Source organism: Bipolaris sorokiniana (assembly GCF_000338995.1).
Source record: "Bipolaris sorokiniana ND90Pr unplaced genomic scaffold COCSAscaffold_12, whole genome shotgun sequence".
Classification (NCBI taxonomy): Eukaryota; Fungi; Ascomycota; class Dothideomycetes; order Pleosporales; family Pleosporaceae; genus Bipolaris; species Bipolaris sorokiniana.
The window spans coordinates 475523-501690 of record NW_006911906.1 but is presented as its reverse complement, the minus strand read 5'-3'; the positions used below and the strand labels follow the sequence as shown (position 1 = coordinate 501690).

General features: G+C 51.6%; 9 protein-coding genes across 9 annotated transcripts; 5 read left to right on the top strand and 4 right to left on the bottom strand.

Annotated features, from left to right (window-relative positions):
* Positions 1-115: 115 nt before the first annotated feature.
* On the top strand, positions 116-1911 carry COCSADRAFT_39187 (uncharacterized protein). Its single transcript, XM_007704400.1, has one exon. The coding sequence runs from the start codon at positions 280-282 to the stop codon at positions 1585-1587; it is 1308 nt and encodes a 435-aa protein (XP_007702590.1). The 5' UTR covers positions 116-279; the 3' UTR covers positions 1588-1911.
* COCSADRAFT_39186 (uncharacterized protein) lies at positions 1898-4501 on the bottom strand. Its single transcript, XM_007704399.1, has 6 exons — positions 3914-4501; positions 3802-3830; positions 3442-3664; positions 3166-3230; positions 2210-3116; positions 1898-2125 (listed from the first exon to the last, which is right to left on the bottom strand). Exons 1-6 carry the CDS (start codon positions 4186-4188, stop codon positions 1945-1947), a joined length of 1680 nt encoding a protein of 559 aa, XP_007702589.1. The 5' UTR covers positions 4189-4501; the 3' UTR covers positions 1898-1944.
* Positions 4502-5449: 948 nt separating this feature from the next.
* On the bottom strand, positions 5450-7157 carry COCSADRAFT_123124 (uncharacterized protein). The gene is made up of 3 exons (XM_007704607.1): positions 6691-7157; positions 6320-6634; positions 5450-6240 (listed from the first exon to the last, which is right to left on the bottom strand). The coding sequence occupies exons 1-3, from the start codon at positions 7115-7117 to the stop codon at positions 5657-5659; spliced, it is 1326 nt and encodes a 441-aa protein (XP_007702797.1). The 5' UTR covers positions 7118-7157; the 3' UTR covers positions 5450-5656.
* A 1365-nt stretch (positions 7158-8522) lies between these two features.
* Positions 8523-10109, top strand: COCSADRAFT_148210 (uncharacterized protein). The gene is made up of 3 exons (XM_007704606.1): positions 8523-9007; positions 9060-9717; positions 9769-10109. Exons 1-3 carry the CDS (start codon positions 8618-8620, stop codon positions 10032-10034), a joined length of 1314 nt encoding a protein of 437 aa, XP_007702796.1. The 5' UTR covers positions 8523-8617; the 3' UTR covers positions 10035-10109.
* A 198-nt stretch (positions 10110-10307) lies between these two features.
* COCSADRAFT_173787 (uncharacterized protein) lies at positions 10308-10928 on the bottom strand (the record flags this gene model as incomplete). The annotated part of the gene is made up of 2 exons (XM_007704605.1): positions 10308-10476; positions 10525-10928. The coding sequence occupies 2 exons, from the start codon at positions 10926-10928 to the stop codon at positions 10308-10310; spliced, it is 573 nt and encodes a 190-aa protein (XP_007702795.1).
* A 482-nt stretch (positions 10929-11410) lies between these two features.
* Positions 11411-13244, top strand: COCSADRAFT_96381 (uncharacterized protein; the record flags this gene model as incomplete). Its single annotated transcript, XM_007704604.1, has 3 exons — positions 11411-11550; positions 11618-12404; positions 12453-13244. 3 exons carry the CDS (start codon positions 11411-11413, stop codon positions 13242-13244), a joined length of 1719 nt encoding a protein of 572 aa, XP_007702794.1.
* A 325-nt stretch (positions 13245-13569) lies between these two features.
* Positions 13570-14849, top strand: COCSADRAFT_39180 (uncharacterized protein). The gene is made up of 3 exons (XM_007704398.1): positions 13570-13716; positions 13806-14058; positions 14154-14849. The coding sequence occupies exons 1-3, from the start codon at positions 13709-13711 to the stop codon at positions 14517-14519; spliced, it is 627 nt and encodes a 208-aa protein (XP_007702588.1). The 5' UTR covers positions 13570-13708; the 3' UTR covers positions 14520-14849.
* A 2599-nt stretch (positions 14850-17448) lies between these two features.
* On the bottom strand, positions 17449-19177 carry COCSADRAFT_148203 (uncharacterized protein). The gene is made up of 3 exons (XM_007704603.1): positions 19030-19177; positions 18487-18867; positions 17449-18429 (listed from the first exon to the last, which is right to left on the bottom strand). Exons 1-3 carry the CDS (start codon positions 19077-19079, stop codon positions 17607-17609), a joined length of 1254 nt encoding a protein of 417 aa, XP_007702793.1. The 5' UTR covers positions 19080-19177; the 3' UTR covers positions 17449-17606.
* Positions 19178-20896: 1719 nt separating this feature from the next.
* Positions 20897-24383, top strand: COCSADRAFT_231608 (uncharacterized protein). Its single transcript, XM_007704602.1, has 3 exons — positions 20897-21540; positions 21603-22622; positions 22676-24383. Exons 1-3 carry the CDS (start codon positions 21169-21171, stop codon positions 24101-24103), a joined length of 2820 nt encoding a protein of 939 aa, XP_007702792.1. The 5' UTR covers positions 20897-21168; the 3' UTR covers positions 24104-24383.
* Positions 24384-26168: the final 1785 nt, after the last annotated feature.

The following is a 26168-nucleotide window of genomic DNA, read 5'->3' as shown; positions in this document are numbered from 1 at the left end:
AGCAGCTAGATTGGAAGGGCGCACAGGCGAGAGTGGGTCTAGCGGAAATCGGAAACGCGTCATAGCACGTGGCCAGGCGGGAGCAAGCCATTCACCTTCGCTCGCATGCGCGCAAAGGGCTTGAAGCACTTACAGAGCGAAGAACTTCCCCAACGGTATTGGTCCGGTACTGCTTTTTGAGTAGATACTCTCACAATGTCGCGTTCAACTACACCGATCAACATCAACCCCCATCTTTTGCCAATATCCAGCTGATCCGCCGCCTACTATACAAGCAATATGCCGCGTCGACTTCCATGGGCGAAGAAAGACGCAACAGGAGCAAAGGCAACAATCCCACATGCAGATCTTGTATCGTGCGTATCTGATGATGACGATGACTTCTTGGAAGATGTGATAGCGGCCAGCAGTAGCAAAGGAAATCGACAAGCCAGCGAGTCAGATGATGATCTCCCCAATCTGCCAGCAGAACCATCAACACCAGGCACCAAATCGAGAACAAAAGATGCATGGAGAAAACGACGTGAAGTTTCGTCATCACCTCCACCTCTGGTGGGAGATCTCGAGCAACCACGTGTTGAACATATGCACGGCGCTATCTCCAAATTCGACCTACGCGATGATGAATGGATGATGGTTGAAGACGAATTTCTCGAGACTGCAAAGCTATTCACTCGACACTTGCACATTGCAGAATACGAGAAACTCAAGGAGATGATTGAGGAAAAGAAGAAAAGTGCTGATGTACCAAGACCGGTAGTACCCAACGCGAAGATGTCTGACATTGGGGTCATGAAAGATAGAGCCAAAGTTCAAGAACAGAAGCAAAAGAGAGCTCTTCAAGACGTTTTTGCGTCTCAAGGCGACGATGAGGTGCAAGAGCAAAGGTCTTCGCTTTTAACCCATGCATTGCACAATCCAACTACACCGTCATATGCCGTCTCCAAAAGAGCTCTAGGAAGCATAGCGAAGCAGCAATCAACGGTACGCGCAACATCAGATAGCGATAGCGAAGATCTTGATACCCTACGACCCCCAGCAAAGCCACCCCTCAAAGCCATCACATCGGCCCCATCGAAAATCAGCAGCACCCTAAGTAGACCGACCGGTGCCTCGTGTCCCAGCCTCACTACCAAACCCTCATCCCTTACCTTCGCTAAGCCTGCACCGCCTCCTACCTTCACTAAACCCGCACCGCCTCCAACCTCAGCAAAACCACGCTCAAGAACCAGCCTCGCAAAGCCCTTCGATATGCTCGACGACTGGATACCAGGCAAATCGCAACCCCCACCAAAAACTTCACTAGAGCGACCTTCCATCCAACCAATTACATCTTCTACACCGGTTACCAGCAAGCCATCTCGCTCCTTTGATTCTGCTGAACCCGTAAAACCCAGCGTGCATGCACGGTCAGCAAGTTCATCGGTAGAAACGGGGGCGCAGCAAGTAAGCTCCGAGGGCAGTGCTAGGGGCAAAGATGTTGCAGAGAGTCTGGTGAAGCGCAAGGCTGAGCGGGAGAAGAAGGAGGGTGAGAAGAAGAAGAGGAGGATGGTGGATGTGGATGATATACCCACGTTTTTGTTTTGAGGGCTTGGCCAAGATTACGGTTTGTTAGCGATATGGGCGTTCTTTCTGCCGGAAGAGTATTAGTTTTCCAGGGCTTGGGAAGTTGTGTTAGAGTGCATTAACGAAATGGCAAAATTATAGTTGTAAATCGTTATTCAGACATTTCTTCCCTCGTTTCCTTGTATACTGAGACTAAATGTAGATACTTTAGTATAGCCAGATTCTAAATCATCATCTACATTTAAGCACAGTGTCTATTCAAAAGAGTGGCCAAAGGTTTTCCAAACACACGGCTAACCTTTCCTCCAGCCAAACCCTCCACACACACACACACACACACACACACACACACACACACACACACATACACACACCCGTTTACCCAAAAATCCTGTCTAAAAAGCGATTGAACGGGTTTGGCTCGGGCTTTTCAATAAAATCACGATGATACTCCTCAATCTCCGCCAGCCCAGAGAAAAGATCCGCCTTGTCGGACGTAACCCACTTTGTCTTCTTCAGAATCTTCCATCCGATGACGAGAACAGGGAAAATAAAGACCCTACAAACGTGTTAGAACTAGCCGATTTCCCCAAACCCAAAGGAATGAGATGTTTGATGTTAGAGGAGAAGAAAGAAAACTTACATCAGATACGAAAACAAGAACGAAGGCACATCCCACATGCCCTTCAAAAACACTGTATAACCCCCCACAAACGTCATGATAAACGTGCACACAAGTCCATACCACGCCGCATACGGCTGCAGAATACCCTTGTAGGGCAGCGTATCGCGATCGAGCCCTTGCACGTGGCACGCCTTGTAGAAGCGCAGGAAAGTAAAGCACATGACACTGAAATTGATGAGCTGGGATGCCGTCACCAAGCTAACGAACCAGTTCAGGACAACGGCCGAGTTCTCGCTCAGCTGCAAGAACGAAAGTAGCGAGATGAGCAAGACGACGAAGACGCAGTAGAAGGGCACACCTTGCTTTGTGCATTTAGTCAGGATCTTGGGTGCTTTGCCCTCGAGCGCGAGACCAAAGAGCGAACGCGAAGCGCAGTAGACATAGGAATTTCCTGCGGAAAAGGCGGAGGCGAGGACACCGGCGTTGACAACGTGGGGGAGACCTTCGATGCGGAGTCTGTTCATGGCAATCACGTAGGGCGAGGCTGCGGCACCAGGTTTGCCTAGCTTGAAGGCGTTGATGAGTTCTGGGTCGTTGTACGGCACGTTTATTCCTACAGCGAGGGACCCGAGCACGAAGAAGGTAGTGAGACGGTAGAAGACGGCATTGTAGGCGCGCGGCATGACTTTTCGGGGGTTTTCGGTTTCGCCGGCGGCCATGGAGACGTAGTCGGGCCCTGCGATGGTGAAGGAGGCTTGGATTAGGCATTGGAGGAATCCTAGGAATCTGCCTAGTTCGCCGTCGTAGTAGAGCTCTGTGAAACTTCCTGGGTTCTTCCAGTAGCGGAAGCCGTAGCGGTCTTTTTGAGGGTTGCCGCCTAACATGGAGATGAAGGTAAATATGAGGAGGCCGATGATGAGCAGGACTTTGGGGGGTTAGCAACTTATTTGGAGGTTTTGTTTAGAAATTCTTGCCTTTTCCAACTGCAGCGTAGAACTCGGTTTCCCCGTACCATTTTACAGCCATCATGTTGATGACACTAGTGCTTGGTTAGCCCTGGTTCTCTAACAAATTTCATGGGGTATTCTAGAGCGGATGGGTTTGTTTGATGTGACTTGAGACCTAGCGTATAGCCTGGGCATCATTGACCAAAAAACAATGCAATATGTATGGTCTGCGGTTCACGGTCTAATACAAAAAGCTCCTTGATGTCCCATTTCAAATATTGGGTGGTACATGGGTCTACGTACGCATAGAGCACAAGAACGATTGCGATAATGGCACCAGTAGGTACGGCGTCGCTCCAAAAGCCGATAATGACGTTACAAGCCACAATTTCAAAGGGTACCAGGGCTGCTTCGAAGACGAAGAAATTCCATCCAGCTGCGAAGCCGAAGGCGTCGTCTACGTAGCGTCCAGCGAAGCGAATAAATGGCGAAGATATTGGGAGGTAAGTAACCATTTCGGCAATGCCTATTGAGGCGCATTAGCTGGGGGCTCTTCACGACGGTACAAGCGATGGGATAAGTGGCTCTGGGCGGGTCGAAAAGCGCTTGGGCATTGTCGCAATGGGCACAGGTTATTTGGGATCAAGGGATTGAGAGTCTCACTAAGCGTCACAGCCAAAATGACGGTACACCTGTTCAAAGTCAGCTCTGGATCCGTTTGTAGCTTGAAGTGTGCCGTTGGTTATCTGCGTGAGGAATCTTGCGCGAAACTCACCACAACGAAAATGCGATGAACAAGGACGCAGGCCCTCCATTCATGAGGCCTCGACCAATTTGGACATAGAGGGCAGTGCCAATGGTTCCACCGATGCCTATGAGTTGAATGTGTCTGCTTTTGAGCTTGCGGTGGGTGTTGTCGCTAACAGCTCTTACTGATCCCACGCTGCCAGGTCGAGGATCGTAGTTGTTGTTCTCTTCATCGACGTGGTAGCCCTGCTTCTTCGGCTCGTACGAAGTGTCAGGCTCAAAGTCCCTACCGGTAGAAGTCATATCTACTAGAAGCCGAGGACTTAACCTCGGGCTCTCAGAGTATAGTTTTGAGGAGTAGGGCAAAAAATTGCACGACAAAGGCCATGGACCGTTAGTCGGGGTAGGTGTTGGTTGGTGGACGAACTGCTGGGCTATCGGCAGTCAAAAGACGATGAACGGGAAGCGAACGATACGAGTACATGTGCCGTGCTAATAAATCTTTCAGCAACCCTAGCGCGAGCAGGCAACCCTGCATGTGTTCCACCGCGGTGAAGGCAATAGATTGCACTAGTAATTCTTGGCTCTCCTGGGCGTTTACCAGTACGTATACGTCCGTCTTCGAGTTTGGGGGCAGCAAAAGAACGAATCACCATTGAGCTGTGGTGGTGGTGGCTGCCGCAGCAAGGCTGCCACAGGCTTTTTTCCCCAACTCACACAGCCCTCTGCCAGACGCACAAAGGCTCAGCTGTGGATGGGGTCATGCATCCCGTGTCTGGTGTCGTGTGCCCTGTTTGTGGGTGGAGAAGATGCGATAACTGGTGTTTGTAGGCAGGGGTCTAGGTATGGAACCCACTGTACTTACCTAGTCGGAAAATGCGGAGAAGCACCGGCGCGCAGATGGATGAGCTCTCGACATGGCTTTTCCCTTGGGCGGTATGGCGCAATGTCACCTTCTTGCCGTCTGTTGTTTCCTATCGGTCTCCCCGATGTATTTGCGCTAGCCTCTAGAACCACAACTACTCTGCCCCTCATGTGTATCTTGGCTGGTAAAGCTTCTCCAATGGCTGTCCAAGCATTTCAATCCTAATGGCTAAAGCCAACTTGGCACCACTGGGGTGAGCAGTTAGATTCTAGGCTTGCTTCCGATCTTAGTTTTTCTCCGCCGTCCATCCAAGGCTTATCTACACCTTGCGTTCACGCCTGAACCCGGGTTGAGGCCATTCTTGAACCCTGCACTCGGCATACTGGACTGCTTTACCGAAGCATACGAAGAATGGTATCATGAGAACGGGTCTGCCGTCAGACAAAAGAGCGCTGCGAGATAACGCTCTGGTGTAAGCTTGTCAGCCCCGAGACGTACTGAGAGCTCTTTTGTGCCCCCACAAACTGACATCGGATTGTCACCGGTTGGCCGATGCAGGTGTTTGAACAAATAACGCACCCCACGTTTTTGCTTAGACTTGGCGCAGATTTCCTGTTCATGCACACCCAAGACCATAGCTCCGGCGAGCACTACTTAAACCGCGATAATTGCCATGCATTTCCTTTCGTCACTTGGAGACGCTGCACAAAACTTCCACATCTCAATCAGTCCAAACGAGGAACGAGCCATTTGCAACATGCACATGTCTTCAAAATTCGCCTGGGATGAGTACCAAGCTAAATACTATAAGTATAAATAGAAATTACTGCGTCTTAATTGACAGAATTACAGCCGCCTGCACTGCGCCTCGCAGCTCAACTCTACTTTTCATCTGCCAACTGCCAGCTATAGCGAATCTCTACCAACAAGCCTTCGCTTGACTGACGGGCTGTTGGGTATTTCAGGCAAGTCGGCTGTGATGTTCTTCATCATCATAAAATCGTCTTCGCTCGCACCGTCCACCTGCCGCTGTAGTTTATCAATGGTTGTCAGCTCTCCCAGCCAGCGCTTCCCGGTCTTGTGGTCGAAGTGAACTGGCTGTACTATTCCGTCATAGTCCGACATATCTTCCAGTGTTGGTGGGTATATGATGGTGGTTTCTCTGCGCTCAAAACCTTCGTCCGTCATGTATGGTTTTCCCTCGATGATTTGCGGCTCGGTGCGCCATTGGAATGGAGCTTTTGTAAGCACAGGTTCCTTTTGCACAATGTCCCACCACCTGTTTTTGCCTGTGCGAGACGGTAGCTCATCAGCAGAAATCTCGATCAGGCCCTCTCCATCGGGATTGGGGATAAAGTGGCGAGGTGGGAGAACTTCGGTCTGCATCACAGGCTGTAGTCGGTGATAGTAGGTATAGTTATGAATCTCTCGATAGATTTTGTGCTGGACAATTTCGTGCTCGTGTCGCTTGATGACCTCGTGTGTGACCGCTGTTATAACTCTTGTCAGACGACCTTGCATATATCATGTTTAGGAGCTTTGCCCAACGGCAAGACAAGCTTGACTTACCAGGTGCCCACGATGTCTCTCTGTCTGTTTCAACCGTGTCATTCAAATTGACGATGCCATTGAGCATCGATTTCTGCTTGACCTGCCACTCCTCATCACTGCCGTACACACTGTGCCTATCGCTCGTAGAGTCGAAACCCGCAGGCTTGACAGCCATATCCTGGTGGACGTGGTGTTCTCTCTCCAAGCTCTGCGATGACCTTGCAAGGTCTTTTGGATCGTGCGATTGCGCTTCCTCTACAATGCCGCCATTAGTGGTGACGGCCCTGCCGACCAGTTTGTCTCGAGCATCGCCGTGGTTGTAGCTCGTGGAATCTGCAAATAAGTTATTTCTCTTATCTGTGATAGCACTTCTGCGGCATTGAACATACTTGGTATTGCAGGGAGGGGCTTTGACAGATCACTATGAGACGGTGCTGAGTGACCGATATTGGTACCTGCCACTATTGACTGTTTGCTGGGAGCAGGCGCAGGAGGAACAGGTGTGTTTCCATCAGAGGCAGAATTGACGAATTTGCTGTGGTCAGACTGGGTATTATGTACAGATTCAAGCGGCAGGGCAGCTGAGTGAGTGGCTATGCCGTTTGTGTGAGTGGTCTTCGGTTGTTGAGCATATTCTGTTCGAAGAGAGGCGCTCTGAGAAGCTGAAGATTTCGGTCGATGGCGTTGACTGGGAGAGCTAGGAAGCTGTTCAGCGCGTGGGATAACCCCTTCAGACTGCTCATATGAAGCACGGGGCGATTGTGCTGGCGTTGACCCCTTCCTTCTGTGAAGTACAGCCTTGATCTTTTCCTTCATGTTGACTGCAAGTTGAAGTGGAAGCGATATGTGTAGTTGGTTAGATGGACTGTACATGTGCTGGCAGATTCTAGGCCTTCTATGACTATTTCTTCATGGGTGCTGTGGCTGGAATGTGGCTGAATGACGTATCTATAACGCCTTCATAAGGTTCAAAGAGCTGCATAATTCAGGACACAGCAGCGTCTTAGAAGGCCGCTCTATACATCTACAGCAAAGATAACAATAATCAGAAAGCACACGACAGGCAAAGGATTTGCTGGCTGGAATGCGAAATGTCACTCACCCACCCCCTTTATTGCAATATGCCATGTCGAGCCAGATTTGCATCTTCGATGGGGCTCACACTGTCCTCGCCGATTCAACAACATGGGAAATGGTATAGAGTGGCGTCTACAAATGACGTAGGTATCCTCTTTTGTAGAGGTACGTGTCTCTATTCTACAAGTGATGGGTACTTCAGCGGTGTAGATAGACAGATGGATCCATACGCGGTGCTTGCACAGACTCAAAGGATGTGACTATAATTGCAGAATGGGCATGTCATGGTGGAGATCATGGCGGCATGACGACAACGACGGGAAGTGTGGTTGTGGGCGGCTCTCTCCCCCAGCTGCAGTTGATCAACACGGCACAGAGGGCGATCACTTTAGCTATGGCCTTCGTAGTTGGAGCCATGCCCCCGGGACTTCCGAAACAGGCGCAGAGACAGCCGTATGTGTACAAGGACAGGCTGTGTTATGCGAGTAGCTCAACAAAGAAATGGCATCATGACGCAGTTTGCAATAGGCGAAGGCGGAGGCGCGCATGCTTGAATACGTCTTGGGGAGTTGTCGCTTGGATGTTGCACGAATCCCCTGCTCGACAAGGGGCGGCGGGTCACCCTAGCGTCGATCGATCAGATCGCACGCTTGCTGCATTCATCCAACCATGTATGTAATAATTCATCTGCTGCTTGCACACGCACCACCGCGACCAGAGACAACAGTGAGTGCGATGCGAGCAACTTGAACCTGAGACCAAATTCCTGTTTGTATGCAGCGGAGATACGCAGTATGACTACATCGTACCGCGTAGCTCTTCGGTAGGCGTACAACGAACAGCCCCAAGCGTCTCTTAGTGTGCCAGACGCCGCGGAGAGCGAACGCCATCAGCTGCTGGTAGCGTCCGCCGTGCATGGCCCAATTGGCGGCGCTGGAGTCATGGATGGGAGGAACCAGACCATTGCCATCATCCCACTATTGCTGTCCTATGATGTGCCCTGCCTATTCTGTGGCACACATGGCGGGGGCTGTTGCTTCCCGATTGACCAGACTCTGAGATGTCAATTACGTCGTTGTGCGTTCTCCCTCCTGGCTCCCTCCATGTATAAAAACACCCGGTGTCAACTTTAGGGAGCGTCATTACAACAACACACCACACTCCAACAAATCAATCCACTCTTCTACACACCAATTTCACCCCCTCTACCACAAACAACCACACCACTACAACTTCAAAATGGACAAAGCAAAGGCAGCCATCACCGAGTTCATGGGCAGGTCCGGCCACCACGACACCACTGTCCACGAGGCAGTTGCCCCCGCTGTACACCACGAGGTTGTCAAGCCCCATGTACACGAGGAGATCAACACTGCCATTGACAAGGAGGTCCACCAAGATCACTACCACCGCACTGTTCAGCCCATCCAAGACCGCGAGGTCCTCCCCGAGACACACGCTGCCAAGCTTGGAGCAGTCCAGCACCGCGAGTTTGACCACCGTGACACTGATGCTACCAAGAGGACCCTCGTCCAAGATCAGGCTCGCTTTGCCGACGAGAGGCGCGTTGAAGACACCACCCACAGCCAAAGCGTTGCTCCCACCGTTGGCGGAGAGCACGTCCACCACGTAAGTACAGCAAGAACACTTTCTTTCTGCCTAAAAAGCTAACACATCCAAGCACATCCACGAGACTATCCAGCCCGTAGTCCAGAAGGAGACCATCCAGCCCAGCGTTGTTCACACCACTGTTCCTATTCACGAGGTACACCACAACAAGGCCACTCACCATGAGACTACCGCTCTGCCCGCCATGACCATGGAGCAGTTCAAGGCCAAAGGTGGATCCCTGACTGGTCGTGAGGAGCGCTATGACGAGTTTGAGGGTGTCCCCAAGAACATTGGTGGCGTCAGCACTCTCGCTGGTGCTGAGGGCCTTCACCACAAGACCACTCACGACCACTCTTCCGCCCGTCACGGCGATCTTCACACCAAGAACCCATTGGACCGCAACAACGATGGTAGAGTTGACGCCCACGACCTGACCAAGGGAGGCTCTCACAGCTCCCACAACAGCAGCACCGTCGGCACTGGCGCCTACGGAACCACCCATGGAACCACCCACAACCCCTTGGACCGTAACAACGATGGCAAGGTCGATCCCCACGATCTGACCAAGAGCGGCTCTCACCACAACACCGGCACCGTCGGCACTGGTGCCTACGGAACCACCCATGGAACCACCCACAACCCCTTGGACCGCAACAACGACGGCAGGGTCGATACTCATGATGTATCGAGCAACCGCTCTCACGACTTGGATGACAACTCCCGCAACAGTATGTCTAGTGTTCAACTCGTATGCAAAGATTCTACTAACTCTGAACCAGAGCATGTGGGCGCTACAGGTACGCTGGATTCCGCTGGAGTGGCGCATGGTGTGAGCGATAGAGAACATCTGGCGCATCGTGCCAACGAGGACAGTGGGCTGCCCAGAGCTCTCACCGAAGATGTGTCCAAAGCTCGTCCTCACACCCAAGCCGAAGAACAAGTAAGACTTTTGCAAGAATCGAAAGGCCAACATTTCACAGATAAACACAAGCCCAGCCTAATGGACAAGCTCAACCCTAGTAAGTGCCAACTACGCTTGTATTAGCCGATAGCTGCTAACTCCATCCACAGAGGTCGACGCTGATGGCGACGGCAAGGCTGGCATTATGTCGTAGTGCAGAGCACTATGACTTGACGCGATCAGTATGCATGAAAGTGAAATACCAAGGAGACTTTCCTATGACATTGTAATAATAGTAGTTTAGTAATGAACCACATCTACAGAAATGATCATCTCTTGAGTTTTGCATCCTTTTTGTTCGAATTCTCAATACATCCATAGCACACGGTTCTGCAGGTGGATTACAGTGCTGTGCCATCAAACCAATCTTTCGGCTATAGGCACCCACTGATCTATGGGCTTGTCAGTTGGCACTAGCACCACTCTCCCACCTACCCAGCCACTCATCTGGGAGCTTCCTCCAAGTTCGATCTCGAGCATGTCCACGGATGACAATCCCTTTGCGTCTACTGCAGGACAGTCGTGGCTGCAATACTCAGCACATGCGTACTTTACTCGTCATATTTACACTTACTACATCAAGCTCAGATGTGGCATGTAGCTTTCATTCGCCCATTTTCCCGCTTTCTTCTCATCCGAGAACCCCTCGACATGTCGTCTGCACTGCTCAGCCAGCTTTTTCAACCCGTCGTCGACTTGACATTTAATGTACAACTTGCGAAAAAAGTAGTCTTCGCTGTCCAGACATTTGAAATTGACTCGCACATCACCCTTACCCACGCCTAAATCGAGAGAATCCAACCACGCCTGCCCATCTGACCCGTGTATTGATGGCGGAATCTCAGAGGTAAGAGTGACGTGGGGGAGGAACCGATGCGGGGAACCAAACTGCTTTGCTGTCTTGTCGATCAATGCGGGCAGCACTTTACCAAGCGGATGGTCTGATGGCGGCAATAGCCAGAGTGAGGATCCCGGCATGTTTTCAAAGCAAAAATGGTACGGTATTGGCGTTGCAATGTTGGCAACGGTGGTGTTGTTAAGCTTCAGCACATGCTCCGGATTGAGAGGTGTGGCGTCGTTAGCTGGTGACGCGTCGGCCCGTGACTCCTGCCGGATGGATACTTACGGTTGAGCTGCCGGTACCTGTCGGACGTGGTTTGCATGTGAAAGTCCGCATCCACCCCCACAAGCGTTCCCACTCACTCGACCTGCAACTCGTTCCAATAGACGCAACGAATGAACATGTGCCCTTGTCACATTACGGCCTTGTCAGCCGATCACTTTCTGAAGTAACCCAAAACGCCATGGGCGGTGCGCTGAGCGTCGCGTCTGGGGCGCTATGGAGCTTCTTGCTGTGCTTGTTCGACGTAGCTTTCTTTTGGCAGAGGGTACGTCTTCCCCACCGTGTCCGCCGTCTCAGCTGCCTGGTCATCTGAAGCGCTTTCGGGCGTAGTGCTGATATGTTGAAGAAACTCTACACGTGGTTCACACAGAAGAGCCAGAGAAATCTGCTGCTGGAGGCCATTGATAATGCGAAGTTGTTTGAGGAATGGGAGGCCGCTGCGTACAAGCTTGATGAGGTCCTCGACTATGACCTGTGGTGAGTCCGCTGTCTTGTCCGCAACCGAAAACACGCTTGTGCATTTGACTGACCGTGCCATTTACAGGCGACAGGTCGCAAAGAGCAAACACTACGACCATCGCCTCATCAACCAGCGTCTCTCTGCCCTCTACGAAGCCCAAGAAGACGACGATATTCTCGGCGTCATCAACCTTCTCCGCAGCGGTCTTGTGCGAAACCTCGGAAATATAACTGCCTCGCGACTCTACAACCGTGCCTATGCCGGGACGAAACTCTTGATTGAAGACTACGTCACGCAGGTTGCTTACGCAATCGAAAATCTTACACAATATCCTACGTCAAGAAACTCGGACACAGGGTTGACGAACCAGGCCAAGCTGGATGTTCTCCACGATACGAGACAGGCCTTTGGGAGATCGGTCCTGGTGCTTCAAGGCGGGCAAGTATTTGGCCTATGCCACCTGGGTGTTGTCAAGGCATTGCATCTGCGCGGTTTACTTCCCCGAATCATTGCTGGGACTGCTACTGGGGCTCTCATAGCGGCATTGGTGGGTGTGCATACCGAAGATGAATTACTCGAGTTCCTGACGGGGAGAAACATTGATTTGACAGCCTTTTCGAACCGGCCATATAGGAATGGCGCTCAAGTCACCACGCGGCTCCAGACCATGATACGCCGTGTCAAGAGATGGTGGAATCAAGGCCATTTTCTCGACGTTGACGTACTCGAACAACTCCTGAGGGCTAATGTCGGGGACCTGACTTTTGAGGAAGCATACGCAAAGACGAAGAGGGTGTTGAACATCACAGTCACGACTAGTAGTGGTGGAAGCGTGCCAAATCTGCTCAACTACCTGACTGCCCCCAACGTTGTACGTCTACCCATGCCTATTTGCTGGAACAACTACTAACAGCTGCAGCTCATCTGGTCCGCAGCTCTCGCCTCCAACGCGACGGCCTCGTCGGCACTCTACCATTCGGTCACGATGATGTGCAAAGACGAAGAAGGCAACATTGTTCCTTGGACTCCAGCATCCAATACCACGTTCCGTCCCTATACGCACGCGTCTTACCGTGACCGCGAGTCACCTCTACATCGTATCGGCGAGCTCTTCAACGTGAATCACTTCATCGTCTCTCAGGCACGGCCTTATCTTGCGCCCTTTTTACGTTCTGATCTGCACCATCCCAACCCCAAACAGGACGGCAGATTGCGACTTAGTATGCCGATTCTTCGTCTTGTGGTCCTGGAAGTACAGCACAGGTTGCAACAGCTGGATGAGCTTGGCTTACTTCCTCTGTCAATCCGGCGATTCCTGCTCGATGAAAACATTCCTGGCCCTAGTCTCACGCTAGTACCTGAATTCACTCCCAGTGATTTCTTCAAGTTGCTGGAGAACCCGACAAGGGAAGCGATGGATTACTGGATATTAAAGGGTGAGAGAAGTGTATGGCCAGCAGTCACAGCATTGAAGATTAGGTGTGCTATTGAAGTAGAACTTGATCGAGGTTACCAGCTCGTCAGGCGTAGGAAGCCTTTTGACCTTGCGACTTCTGGGGGTATAGCAGGAGGGGATAACGGCGGACCGTTGAGGAAGAATGGAAGCAGGGGTGAGGTGCAGTCCATACATGGATGGGACGGCGATGCTAGGAGCGCTGCGCTGAGACAAAGGCCGACAAGAGCGGCCAGCTTTGCAGGTGGTATCCCCTAAATATTTACTTTGTTCTAAAAACACTTCATTCTGCGCGTACTGCGATTAATCGTTCAGGTATAGCCATTTGGGGGGAACCCTCCAATCCTCCAGCCATGAGCGCATGGAGGTTGTTCATCGTATTCCACATCTATTCCATAGTTAAATCGAAAATTTGAGATTGATTCATGAATTACATGAATGAATAGCGTTACTGTGCGTAATGTCATTCTCCCGCTGTGAGGATTACTTCCCCACACATCGAAAGCCTAGCAGCACGTCATTCACGCTAGAGGGATCCAATGTTTCTACTGGGACCAAAGATATTCGTTGACAAAATCTGATCAGCCGTGTACCCGTAAATTGTCACCCTAAAAACACCGGGCGCACTCATCAAGACACTTGAGCAATTGACCCAAAAAAACTCCCTACCTTTTCCTCATCGCTGCAAAATTCTGACTTTGTCGCGATAATCATCATCAACAATGGCGACGTAAGCTCCCCTCCCCCATCATACTCCTACCCCGCGCCATACAAAAAAAGTACGCGCCGAAATCGCTAACCCACTTCTGCCCTTTCCAGCAACATCACATGGCACCCTTCCCTCTCGCGCAGCGAGCGCAACAAATTCCGCAAGCAAACCGGCTTCACAATCTGGTTCACAGGCCTTTCCGCGTCCGGTAAATCCACCATCGCCACAGCGCTTGAGCAGCACCTGCTGCACCTGGGTTTCGCCGCGTACCGACTCGACGGCGACAATGTGCGATTCGGGCTGAATAAGGATCTGGGTTTCTCGGAGAAGGATCGAAATGAGAACATTAGGCGGATAGCTGAGGTATGTATTTGCGCAATCCCACTTACCCAAAACGAGTTCAGCTACTACAGAAAGGATTGAATAGACGGGAGAAGGAAGCTGACACAATATAACAGGTAGCAAAGCTCTTCGCCGACTCCTCCACAATCGCCATTACATCCTTCATTTCCCCTTACAAGGCCGATCGCGAGCAAGCTCGCGCCCTGCACGCCGCCACCTCTGACGCTTCCGAGTCGCCCCTCGCTTTCGTCGAAGTCTACGTCGACATCCCGCTTGAAGTCGCTGAAGCGCGTGACCCCAAGGGCCTGTACAAGAAGGCGCGCGAGGGCAAGATTCCAGAGTTTACGGGCGTGAGTGCGCCATACGAGGCGCCTGAAGCCCCGGAGATTCACATTAGGAGTGATAAGAAGAGTGTGGAGGAGAGCGTCGTGGAGATTGTGGAGTATTTGAAGGGAAAGGGGTTGTTGGAGGTGGCGCAGTAGGTTATGAGTTATGAAAACAAGGTCTCCCTTTTTTTTGAGGATTGGATATGGGGGTTTGGGTATAGGAGATATACATAGAGAGAGAGGGCTGAAATGATTGCAACGAAGGATGTGCGATTTCTCCTTGTACACAATTCGAAGCTGCATGCGCTCATGTCCAATCTTCTCTTTCTTTCTTTTCTCTTTCGTCGTCAAGAAAAAACTTCCGTTTACTTAACTTACCTCAACTATACTCAAACTTATACAGCCATACAACTATAGAAACGGAAAGGTACATGCGACCCTAGCATTTCAAAGCCTCATAGATCCCACTCTACAAAACCATCCCAACATTGTCCCGTTTCCGCCCTTACCCTGCTATGGCGCATCCACACAATATCCTATCACAAATCTCATTCCCCCCCCCCCTCACCTATTCTTCTTCTCCTCCTTCTCCTTCTCCTTACACAAACCCGTTCAACCCACCCACCTTACTTCACATTTCTCCGCATCTATTGTACACACTGCATCCCTTGCTTTACAAGGTTCCGTGTAGTTACCGGCCAACCCCCGTCCTTCAAACGCACAGGGACCCGGACGATTTGTTAGGGATATATATCCGCGCGTTCTCTCTTAGTTATATATGTTTACATTACTAATCGCCACGAACGGTACTTGATTTACCCCTTGGTACCCTGTTTTGTTATTGAGAGGGTTATATAGCAAGGAAGGGGAGGGTATAAAATAGGCTTGTTCTTGTCTGGTTCGCTTTTGTTTTGTTCTGTTGGTTGGTTGGTTGGTTGGTTAGTGCAAGAGTAGGGGATGGACGTTTGCGTAGTATACTCACGAGATGTTAAGGTGTGATAATTCAGTGTACTTGTGACAGGATATAGTAGCACGAGTCTTGGGATTGGCATTTTATGTATTGTAGGTAATACTTTGACATTTGTGTAAGACGAACTTGATTGCGCTCGTTTTCTTTTCTTGTGGTTGGAAAACAGCAGAAAGCAAAGACCTCTGATGAACTACTACTTCTAAACGAAACCTCAAAAAAGTGTCATGTATCATTCTGCTTCAGACAACAGTTTTTTTCTGTAGGTGTTCTTCTTTCTCGGCGCATTGCTAAATGCTGACGACTTTTTCTAGCGTTCGTCATGCCCAGTGAGGCTGGTATGGGGATGAACCTAGGAAAGAAAAAAACTGTAACAGCAAGAAAATACGAAGTCTTGTATGACACGTCGAGCCATATATGTGCGCTGATACTGTGGGAGGTTTTTCGGTGTGACATACAGTTCCATGCGCAGGAAAGAGAGACAAAAACGTCGCCAACGGCCCCTTGCATGGGTTGTAGTAGCATTATGGCAACCACCTCGGATGAGTGGACGTTCAGCTGCAATAACGAGTCGGAGTATTAAACGGCTGCTGTTCCGGTAACTTGCTTGTCGCCATGAAAAGAGCGGGGGCTGTGGCGCATCTTGATACATAGTCGAAGTAACGTCTGCTTATCACGTTTTCTGGGGGGGAAGAGGTCTGGATCGCCAGACAACAAGGGCATGATTTGCGATGCGGCGCAGTGCTCTAGCCAGTCGCGGTCGGGGAAAGGGGAATGGCGCCGGAAACCACAAGCGATTGCATGCGTAACAAGCATCTCTAACTATCGACCAAATGAAGAAAGAAAAGAGAGAAAAAAGTGGACATACCCAGTGCATAAGAGCGACATATTAAGATCGCCAAATATATTGGCTGGTGATAGTTCTGAAGACAATACAAACAACCGTGTGTTTGCATCCGGAACTTACTTTCCTGATTCGATCTCTTATCGTTGGAAACTTCATATGTGTATAGTGGTATTATCTCCGAAAAGGATGATATGAGAGGGGTCCTTGGCCGGTCAGAGCGAAAGGTAAAACAACCCAGAACCAGGTACGTTGCTGAGCGATGAATGATAGGGGACTTCGCAAATTAGCAAGCTACCGAATTGTTTTGTGCGCAACGTGTTTCGCAAGATAGAGGGCAGGCAAATACCTTGCTTGCGTCTCGGTCATAGACCCGTCTTGGATAGCGGACGGTACTCTTGAGCGGCATGTAAGATATTGAGGCTGACCATGGAGAAAGAATGCGCGCGTATGGATGCCTGTGACGGAGAAGAAGGCCGAGTAGGATTTGTTGCACCAACTCAGTACGCGAAGGGATAAACCTTGTTTGTTTTGGCGACTTCCCTCCTGACAGTCTGCAACCCCCCCACCACACACACACAGCCTCCTCTTGATTCGCTTCGTACGTTCAATAGTCATGACTTTTGCCTGCTCTTCCGTGCGCCGCGACCAGGGTGGCAAATCCTTACACAGGTGCAGGTAAGTTATGAACTCAATTGTTTGGCATAGATTAAAGGTTTGGAGAGTCAGTTAGGACTTATTGCCTCCGAGACATAGTCTGGGGGGGGGGTTAACGAAAAGTGGAGCTCGCGTAGTACGCTTGCGGCAACCACGAGGCCTTGGGTCGGTACCGGCACGTCCGCCTCGCCGCCAGAGACGGACAAGAAAAGGGTAAGGAGACGGGCGCTGGACGCTTGGAGATGGGCTTGCATGAGCACACGTCACAAAAACGGAATTAGGGAAGAAAAGAGATGCTTATGCATGGAGAAAGAGTATTACTGCATGGCGAAAAAGCAATAAGGTACAGCATAGTCGAAACGTCGGGGCCGTTGGGTGTGACGCCCTTGCAATGTGACGTGACGGGGCGGGAGGCAAGTCCGCGTGTTGGGAGTCGTGCGTGGCTAGTAAGAAAAAAGCAACCAAGCGGACGCCTGGGCCGCGAGTGTAATCCAGCAGTGGGGTATCCTGAACAGCACGCCGTGATGCAAGGTAGACCCTGGTCAGATGCGGGTGGATTATTTTTGGAGATTGTAGGCGTGCGCCAAATGCGCATAATGGACTTGATCCATGAGGGTGTGGACATGTCAACTCAACCATGAATTTTAAAAAAAAAAAGAACATCTTGTTTCTTCAAGCAAGACCTTGGTTGAAGATTGCAGCGGATCAGACGCTTCCACATGTAACGAGTAACCTTTGTTTTAACCAAGCAGGGATATGATTGGATCATTTACAATCACAAGCGTCCGCCGAGATCTTGCTTGAGCACATCCAGGATCTTCTTGCTGTCAACTTCCTCATCAGGATTACCTATTCCATTCTTGGGCATCCCATCCTCGCCTTCCTTCAATCTCTTTAGAATCTCCGGATCAAGTTCTCCCATCAATTCGTCAAACTCCTTTTGTTGCTCACCTTCCAGCTCAGCGTACTCTTCCTCTAACATAAACTCCTCTTTAGGTAACTCATCCATATCTGCAGGAAACACATGTATAGTTGGGAACTCGAGAACGGTCCGGCCATGTAGGCTCTCAGCGAGTGTACACGAGTAATCAAGCGGTATGAGTACGTGGCGGCTCGTGCTCGTGCGAGGTTTTAGTAGAAAAAACCTGGGCTGACCCATGGTATGGGCGCTTGGCTCATCATGACCATTATCGCTAGGGCGTCCGTCTGCCACGTCCACTTCTCTTTTGGAGGGTTGTCCTTTTTCTGACCGAGGAGGGGTTGTTCCTCCTCGGACAGGCGAGACGGGCTCTGACTGTGCGTCGCTGATCGGAACGTCCACGTGGATCTGTTGGAGTGGCTGGTCTTGATCCTCTGCAACAGGCGCGACATGTTGCTGTGACTGGGTTGATTCAAGAATGGTAGTAGTAGTAGCAGCAGCAACAACAGCAGGAGTTTCAGTGTTGAGCTTCCGTTTCTTGCTTTTGCTATTGACGCCATAGTGGGCAAAGGGCTGGGCATCTTTTATCTGTTGTACTGACGAGGTCTGAGTAAGCACACGCGTCTTGGACGCATCATCTATCCACTCAACTGTCCAGACGATATTGCGGGATGCTTTCCTGGGGATACAGATCAGTAGTGTTACGGGCATGATAAGTTTAGCCGGGGCGACTAACTTTGTGGCCGACATGTGCGACTTGTTCTCCCTTTGTCTGCTCAAACCCTGGGGCGCTCGGATGATGTTGACACCAGCAGCAGCCTCAAGTTTAGCATAGGGCACACCAGCGCGCTGGCGATTTGACAGACCGTCGGAGGGGGCGGCAGCAGAAGCGTGGGCGGCAACCTTATCAGCTCTGTCGAGATTCCGCTCTATTCCGGAGAGGAAGTTGAAGTCATGGTCAATGCCGGCAGGTGTTAGCAGCTGTGACTTTTTCACGAATTTGGTGGGATCACGTTTGCCAGAGCACTGGGCCCATTGTTGGTGTCGTTTATAGCATGGCAGTGAGCAAGTGCGTGCACTGCAACCGGGACAGCGGTATTTGAACTGTGTAGTATTGCTACAGGGAAGGGTCAGCAGTGGATTACCAGGGCCGGGCGTGCATAGCGGGCGACTGTGACGAGAACAAAGTGCAGCGGTGATTGAGGCAGGTAGCCAAGCATTCTAGAGCGTTTCCCGTTGAGCATCAGCGCTATTGGGGGAGTGAATTATCACAACGTACCAAACGCTGCACAGCTCGTTGAGCAGCGGTGCACTCGAAGTGTTGTCCATTTCTGGGGGAAGGGATTACAAGCAATGGCAGGCGGCGGAAGGGAGGCGGGAAAGTGTGGCGGGAGTGCTCAGGTGGCGTGCTGAGAAGATGGACCGGGATGCCGTGGTGCAAACGCAGAGACGCGCAGAGCATGCGGAAGTCGCGATACGGCAACGATGGTGCCAAGGCCAGATACAAAGGCAGCCAATGGGAGGCGGGCGATGGGGGGAGGTCACGATTTTACACGTCTGCTACTGCGAGTAGGAGTAGTTGAAGGACGACGATGCGACGGGTCCATGGAGGCGTCGATAGGCGCAGATTAGCGTAGGCCGACAGAGTTTGCAACTTGGGCCAAGGGAACTGCGGCGGGAGACTTGCAATCTAGCGCAGCGCACCAGCTTTCTAGATTACGTATCTATCACGAGGCGATACGCGGACAGGCTATAGCAATAGGGAGGATATTGTGCGCAGAAATGGTCGCCTGGGCCGAACTATAGGGATGCGGACCAGGAACCCTCTTGTTGGCGTATCTGCATCGGAGCATTCCCCACGCCTGCGCCCAATACTTGGGCTGGCAGGCCCACCTGGCTGCTGATCATACATGGCATGCAGTTGTGACGACAGGCACCGCGACACTGACACTGCGACGACCAGCACTGTGACATTGCGATACGGCGACGGCGACGGCGACGGCGACGACGACGACCTTTATGCGCTGCACTGCACCTCTCTGCTCTGGTGGCCTGCTGGTTGTCAGTAGACGGCTGAGGGCCAGCGTTTCAGTGAGGGTGCAGATCCAGGCCGGCTTACACCAACGAGAGCAGCAACAGCGCTGGTGCACAAAAGGCGTGTCGACGGCGGGCTTTGGATCGGAGTGTGGAGCCGATGCAGATGCAGATGCAAGGCATGCGTACAGGGCCGGCAGGACGCCATTGTTGTGTAGTGGTGTGTGAGTGCATGTATCGACAGTGTACACAGTGAGTAAGCATGCTGGCCTATACTTACACCCACTGGGCAGCAAGTAACCAGCCATAGCAGCCATAGCAGCCATAGCAGCCATAGCAGCCATAGCAGCCATAGCAGCCATGATACACAAGTCCAGCACGTCAAGGGGCATGGACAGGCTGCCTGCAGGTGCGGGAACAGGGCTCATGCACGCCACCTGGACGCAGACGTGTGCACGCTGCAGCTGTCTGCGCCTGTCGTGCACAAGACGCACGCCTGATTCGAATCTGGCCCAAATCGGCATTCAGCACAAGGCCGCTCCAACACTGCACACTATTCTTGCCACCATCCGTCCCTTCGCTGCCGCCATCCCTGGACGGCCCGAGTCACGGTATGAGTGTGAGTGGGCACCACTCCGAGGACGAGGTGGGCGGCCAAGAAGGCGCCGCAATGCTGCTCCACGTCCTCGCTGTCCACGTCGCCCCAACCACCACCACCCTCGTCACCCTCGTTCTCATCAACACCACGATAATGCTCTAGTGCGTACAATGCTCTTGTGCAGCCCAGCGTCAAGATTGGATGGCGGCCCTTGCACCCGTTGCCGCCGGCGTCTCTCGTGAAAACAGGCCAGCCGTTAATCCTACGACCGCCCGCCCCTGACAGCAAGGTGGCCCGTTCACCCTGAGCGGCCCTGCGCCAGGCAGGGATTAAGCTTCTTTCATTTCCTCCAACCGACGCTTGCGAAAGCCACCCATGTCTAGTTCTCGCGTCCCTCCTACCCCCAGCATCCAGTCCGCGCGCCTTGCCAGGCCGTCCCCAAAAGCCATGTTTCCCCCTGGCTGCCACCCTCCTCTACTACCCGCAGCAAGCTGGTTTTGAGCTCACAATCCATCGGTCGCGTAAAGCTGCTCCACGCCTCCGCCCTCGCTCACTCAACCAACCAACCAACCAACCAACCAACCAACCCAGTTTCTCGTCTTCGCCCGGCTTGCTGCTGCTGCTGCTCTGCGGTTTCAACTGGCCCAATCTCCCCAATGTGTTCATCCTAGTCCTTCACTGTCACTATAGTACTACTACACTGGTCCCCATCTGCAACCACTCCCTCCTTCTCCCTCTTCACTGTCCCACGCCCAACTCGATAGGACATAACTCTACCTTCTCGCAATGGCTCCCTCTCTGAGCCTGCGCCCTCGCACCGGCGCCAGCGAGCGTCCCCCAACCAGAGACAATGCCGACCACAGCCTCATCATCCCCAGCCGGACCTCGTCTCTCCACTCGAGAATCACCCAGCCGCTCCCCTCCACCTTGAACGTCAAGCAGGGCGCTAGAAGCCCCAAGACGCTTACCCATGCCTACATGGTTTGTGGTGTTGGTCGAGAGCCTTCGCAATGGGTCAAGGCACCTGCTCCCGCCCAGGGCAAGATTGGCCACATGAAGGGTGCTGTCGGAACTTTCTGGCTGCCCGAGATCTTGGGAAGCAGCCCCAGGCTCGAGCAGGACAACGAGATTGCCAGGTCTCTGCACTCTGCCATGAGGGTATGTTTGCAAATGCCTCACGATACCCCATTGTCACTTCAGTCTGCTAATCCACACTGCAGGCATGCTTCCCTCACGATGTCGAGATTTGCACTGGCAGAAGCCAGCCTCACTGCGTACATCACTCGTTTGTTCTGCAGCAGGATTCCTCCCACACTCTGTACGGTATTGCGCTCCGTGTCTGGTCGCGCGCCGACGAGAAGAGGGCCGAGACCATTCGCGATCTGCGAAAGCGAATCGAGCCCGACTTCTACGACAATCCAGAGGAGACATACTGGATCCCCTACTGCCTCAGCTTCCTCTCTCGCTATCCCTTGTACAACTTGCTCGGCGACTACCTCCGTGGTATGTGGATTCACTGGAACAAGGCCACCAACCTGTTCCACGCTGAGGAAGTATCTCGCATCCTCAGTTTCCCCGCACCGCGTCTGAACGACCTGGTCCGCATCGACATGAAGGACTACGCCCTGTGCTACCAATTCCCCTCCTCGCCCACCGGCTTCCAAAACTTTGCCATGTGGCCCCTCTTTACCTGCCTGTCCATTCCCAATATTGTGGGCGTCATCGAGGCCGCCTTGTCACCAACCCGACGCATCATCTTCACGAGCCACTACCCCGCCATGCTCACCGTCGCAGCCGAGACCGTGCGCTTTTGCGTAAGGGTGTACGAATGGAGCGGTCTCTATGTGCCCGTAGTTCATGCGCGTCACGTCAAAGATCTGGTCCAGGAGCCGGGTCCGTACATTCTTGGTGTCACCTCGGAATGTCGTTCGCTCTTCACGGCCCCAACCGATGCTCTGGTTGTCGATCTAGACCGTAACTTTGTACTTACATCAAGTCCTCCAACTGCTCTTTCGGCTGGCCAGAGGACCAAGATGATTACTCGCTTGACCCAGGCTCTCAATGGCGAGGTCGCACCAACAGGTGTGCCACAGCATCTGCGGTCAGCCTACGGTGGTGGCAAGCTCATTCCAGCTGGCCAGATTATCGTCATGCGTGGCGAGGTTGAGAGCATCCAAGACCCCGAATGGTGGTCTCAGGATTCTGTCATGTCCGTCATGGACCACGTGTGTGAGAAGCTTGTAAGTACCAAACCATTCAATGCTGTCCTACTTGTATCTAACACTACAGTCAGGGCCGAAACACCGGAGTCAAGGCAATCTTTGGCGGCTCCGTCAAGAAGCCACTCATGACCAAGGTCTCTATGCGTCACTTGAACGAGATTGTGCGCGAGCGTAACCAATATTCACGTGATGCTCAAGAGGCTTGGACCGACTTCATCAACCTCAAGCAGCGCATGGACAGCGAGCTGGGCAAGGTCACCAAGCGAAACAACTTCTTGGTTGAGGAGCTTGAGAGCTGGAAGCAGCAATTCCTCAAGTTCCAGGCTTTCGCCGAGCAGCTTACCAAGGAGACCCAGGATCTCAAGGTCAAGATTGAGAACCACAAGCGTGAGAACCGCCGTCTCAGCAGCCTCATTGATCAGCAAAAGGACGATGCTGCCAGACTCACTGTCCGCCTCTCTGGTACTGAGAAGCAGCGCGACGATGCTCTCGAGGCCCTCGTCCTCCAGCAGGAGATTGCCGAGGAGCTCGAGCGTGAGAGGAAGAAGAACAAGAAGGAGCTCGGCGCTCTTCAGCACACCAACTCTGCTATCCTCCGCCAACGCGACGAAGCACAACGTGTTGTGCTTCACCTCCGTGCTCTCATCGAGGGCCAGACCCACCATATGGAGCACATTGTCAAGTCCCTCAACCATGACGACATGTCAAACTACATGGAAGCTGGCTTCGATGATGTGCCTGAAGAGGACGAGGAGGACCATTTCCAGGACGCAGAGACCAAGTCTCAGGCACCTACCCACCGTTCTATCAAGGACAAGTCTGAGGTTGGTACCATCCGTGGCGTAGCTGGTGTCGACAGCCGCCAGGAGTCAAGAGCAAGCACTGCTCAAGGCAAGCACCTCGAGGGCGAGGATGTCTCACCAGACATGGAGCACCGTCTCTTCAACAACCCTGCACGCAGCTCCAAGCGCTTCTCAAACCAGTCCATGGTCGATGTTGCTGACCGTGTCCTCCGTGACAAGACCGATGCTATCGCATACATCATCCGCAACATTTCCGAGCAATGCGCCGCAGCTGTAGAGGGTCTTCAACTCGCCCAGCGCGCTGACATCGAGGAAGACCACCACAGTGATCGTCGCAGCAGCGTCGGACAAATGTCGCACGGCGGCCGCACCCAATCCACCATTGGCAGCGAGTATGGTGACGAGGAGAGCATGCTCCGCCCCGGTCGCGGATCAAGCATCCCCCCAACCCCAGACCTAAGCCACAGGTCCAGCACTTCCATGTCCATGGCTAGCGCCAGCACAACGCCAGACCGGTCAAGCCTACAGCACCGATCTCACGACGTACCTGTTGTGCCAACACGCATCTTGGAAGACGATGACGATGTCGAGGGCAACGGTAACAACGACCTCCATTCTGACATGGTGCCCGTCTCCAAGTACGCACAGCCGCTTGGAAGGCCCAGCGGTAGCATGCGTCACATGTCATCGCGTTAAGTGAAAAGCGTACAAGAGGCAAGGACTCTCTTGGTGTTTTGAATATTTGTTATTTTTCCTTGTTTTTGGACAATCTTGATTTATCATTAGCGATCGAGACGAGATTAGCATTGATGCCCTTTCCCTATCCTTGAACTGGCGTTGGCGTCCTTTTTCTTTCTTCTTTCTACTTTCTACATGGATGGAGGCCTAGTGCTTTCACATCTCAAAGTTATTTCATTCTCCTTTTGCATCTTCTTTCATTACCATCTTTGAGAGAAGCTTTTTTTTCTCCATCTTAACGAACCCGGAATGGGGGCTTATTCCTTATGTATGTTTTTTATTGCGACGAGTGAGATAGCTGAATCACTCGTTTTTTTAAACTCTATTTCTCTCACCCTTCGGCGAAGAAGAGAGGGAGAAAAGAGGAGAGCAAAACTCCCAGGGAGGATATCAGGTTAAAGGTGGTAGGAATGGGTGCTGGACTAGAAAAGAGGGAAAAGATGGTGATGGGGGTATAAGGAAAGGAAGAGCAGGGTCCCATCTTGTACAAGGCGGAAAACTGGTCTGCAATAGTCAGTCAGTTGCCTTGGCCCACACCTTTTAGGTTTTTCTCATCACTGGCTTTGGATGAGCTGGTGTTTTGAGATTTTGTGGGGTGGTTGTCTGGCCTTGTGTATCTCTTTTTTTCCCTTTTATCTCTCCCTTGTTTGTCGTGTGGTCGTCGTCGTTGTTGGCTTGTTGCTAGGAATAACATACCACCTTTTTCCTTGTTGTCTTTAATTCACCTATTTGATGTGTTCGTGTGTCTCCCTCTCCTTTCTTTTCTGTCTCTGAGTGAGGTGATATCTCATCCTGATTCTCTTTAATATCATAGTAATAATACCCTTTTGTAGATCTTGGACCAGAAAAGTTTTGCTTCACATGTTTTTATTTCATGTCTCTTTGATTTACAACACTGCAAGATAGATTAGACAAGATCAAGGCTCGGGTATGAATACTGAGTCGCATGTAAATAAACAATTTTTTTACAATAGAACTAAACATAGAAGCTATGTTTATCTTACTACATATACGCTATCTGCCGTGCATGCATCCTACTTGCTGTTTCATCTTCACTACCATCTTACATGACATAACACCCTTACCGCCACACCATCTCATCACAACACTAGCTATGCAGACCAACACTCTCATCCACCCTACAAGCATTCTTTCCCTCTACAAGCCACTGCATTGATCAAGACATAATATCACCCATCCAAACATCACTATCAAGCGCCGTTAAGTAGTATTTCGATTGTTACTTGGCTATTACTCTCCTACCAAGCCCAGCCTAGTAGACTTGACAGTGTGTATCTAGGTAAGCTGTTCTCTCTTTGCTTGTGTGAAGCAGTGGTATGATAAAAAGGCTGTCTAGACCATAGTTCGTAGAAGGGAGTTTTTTTTTAATTCTGTAACGTCTATTCCCTGCGCCTAGTTTTCAGCCAGCCGTAAGTGCACTGTAAAAGTTTATGCGCTTTGCTGAAATTATATCAGCATACATACTTTATAGATAAGTAGTGCGTAGTGTTGGCGTTCCTAAGGAGTTGCACTGTTGTGGTAGGGGCAGTTTTTATCCGGCTGTTTGCTTCTTGCTTCACCGGAAGGCGGGGTTACGGGGCTGAGCCAGGTCAGCACCTGTGTGCTTCGTGCTTCAAAAGCTTGCTCTCGTAGCCTGCTGCTAGTGTCATCATCTCCGCACTGCCTTGACTGTATTTTCTCGTGCTGCAGTCATGCGACTTTTCATTTTGATCAGTTTGGCCGACTCCTCTCAACAGACTTTCGCGGGAAGCCTATCCCACCATATGCTATTCTTTCACACAGATGGGAGGAATCAGAAATCCTCTTTGAAGACATAGCTAGCGAGACTTACAAAGAGAAGAAGGATGGCTATCGTAAGCTTATGTTTTGCGCTAAACAGGCAGCCCAAGACCAGCTCCAGTACTTCTGGATTGACACGTGCTGCATCAAACGATGGGACCGGCTTGAGCGCTCGCGAGCGATCAACTCAATGTTCCGCTGGTACAGCGAAGCAAAAAATGTT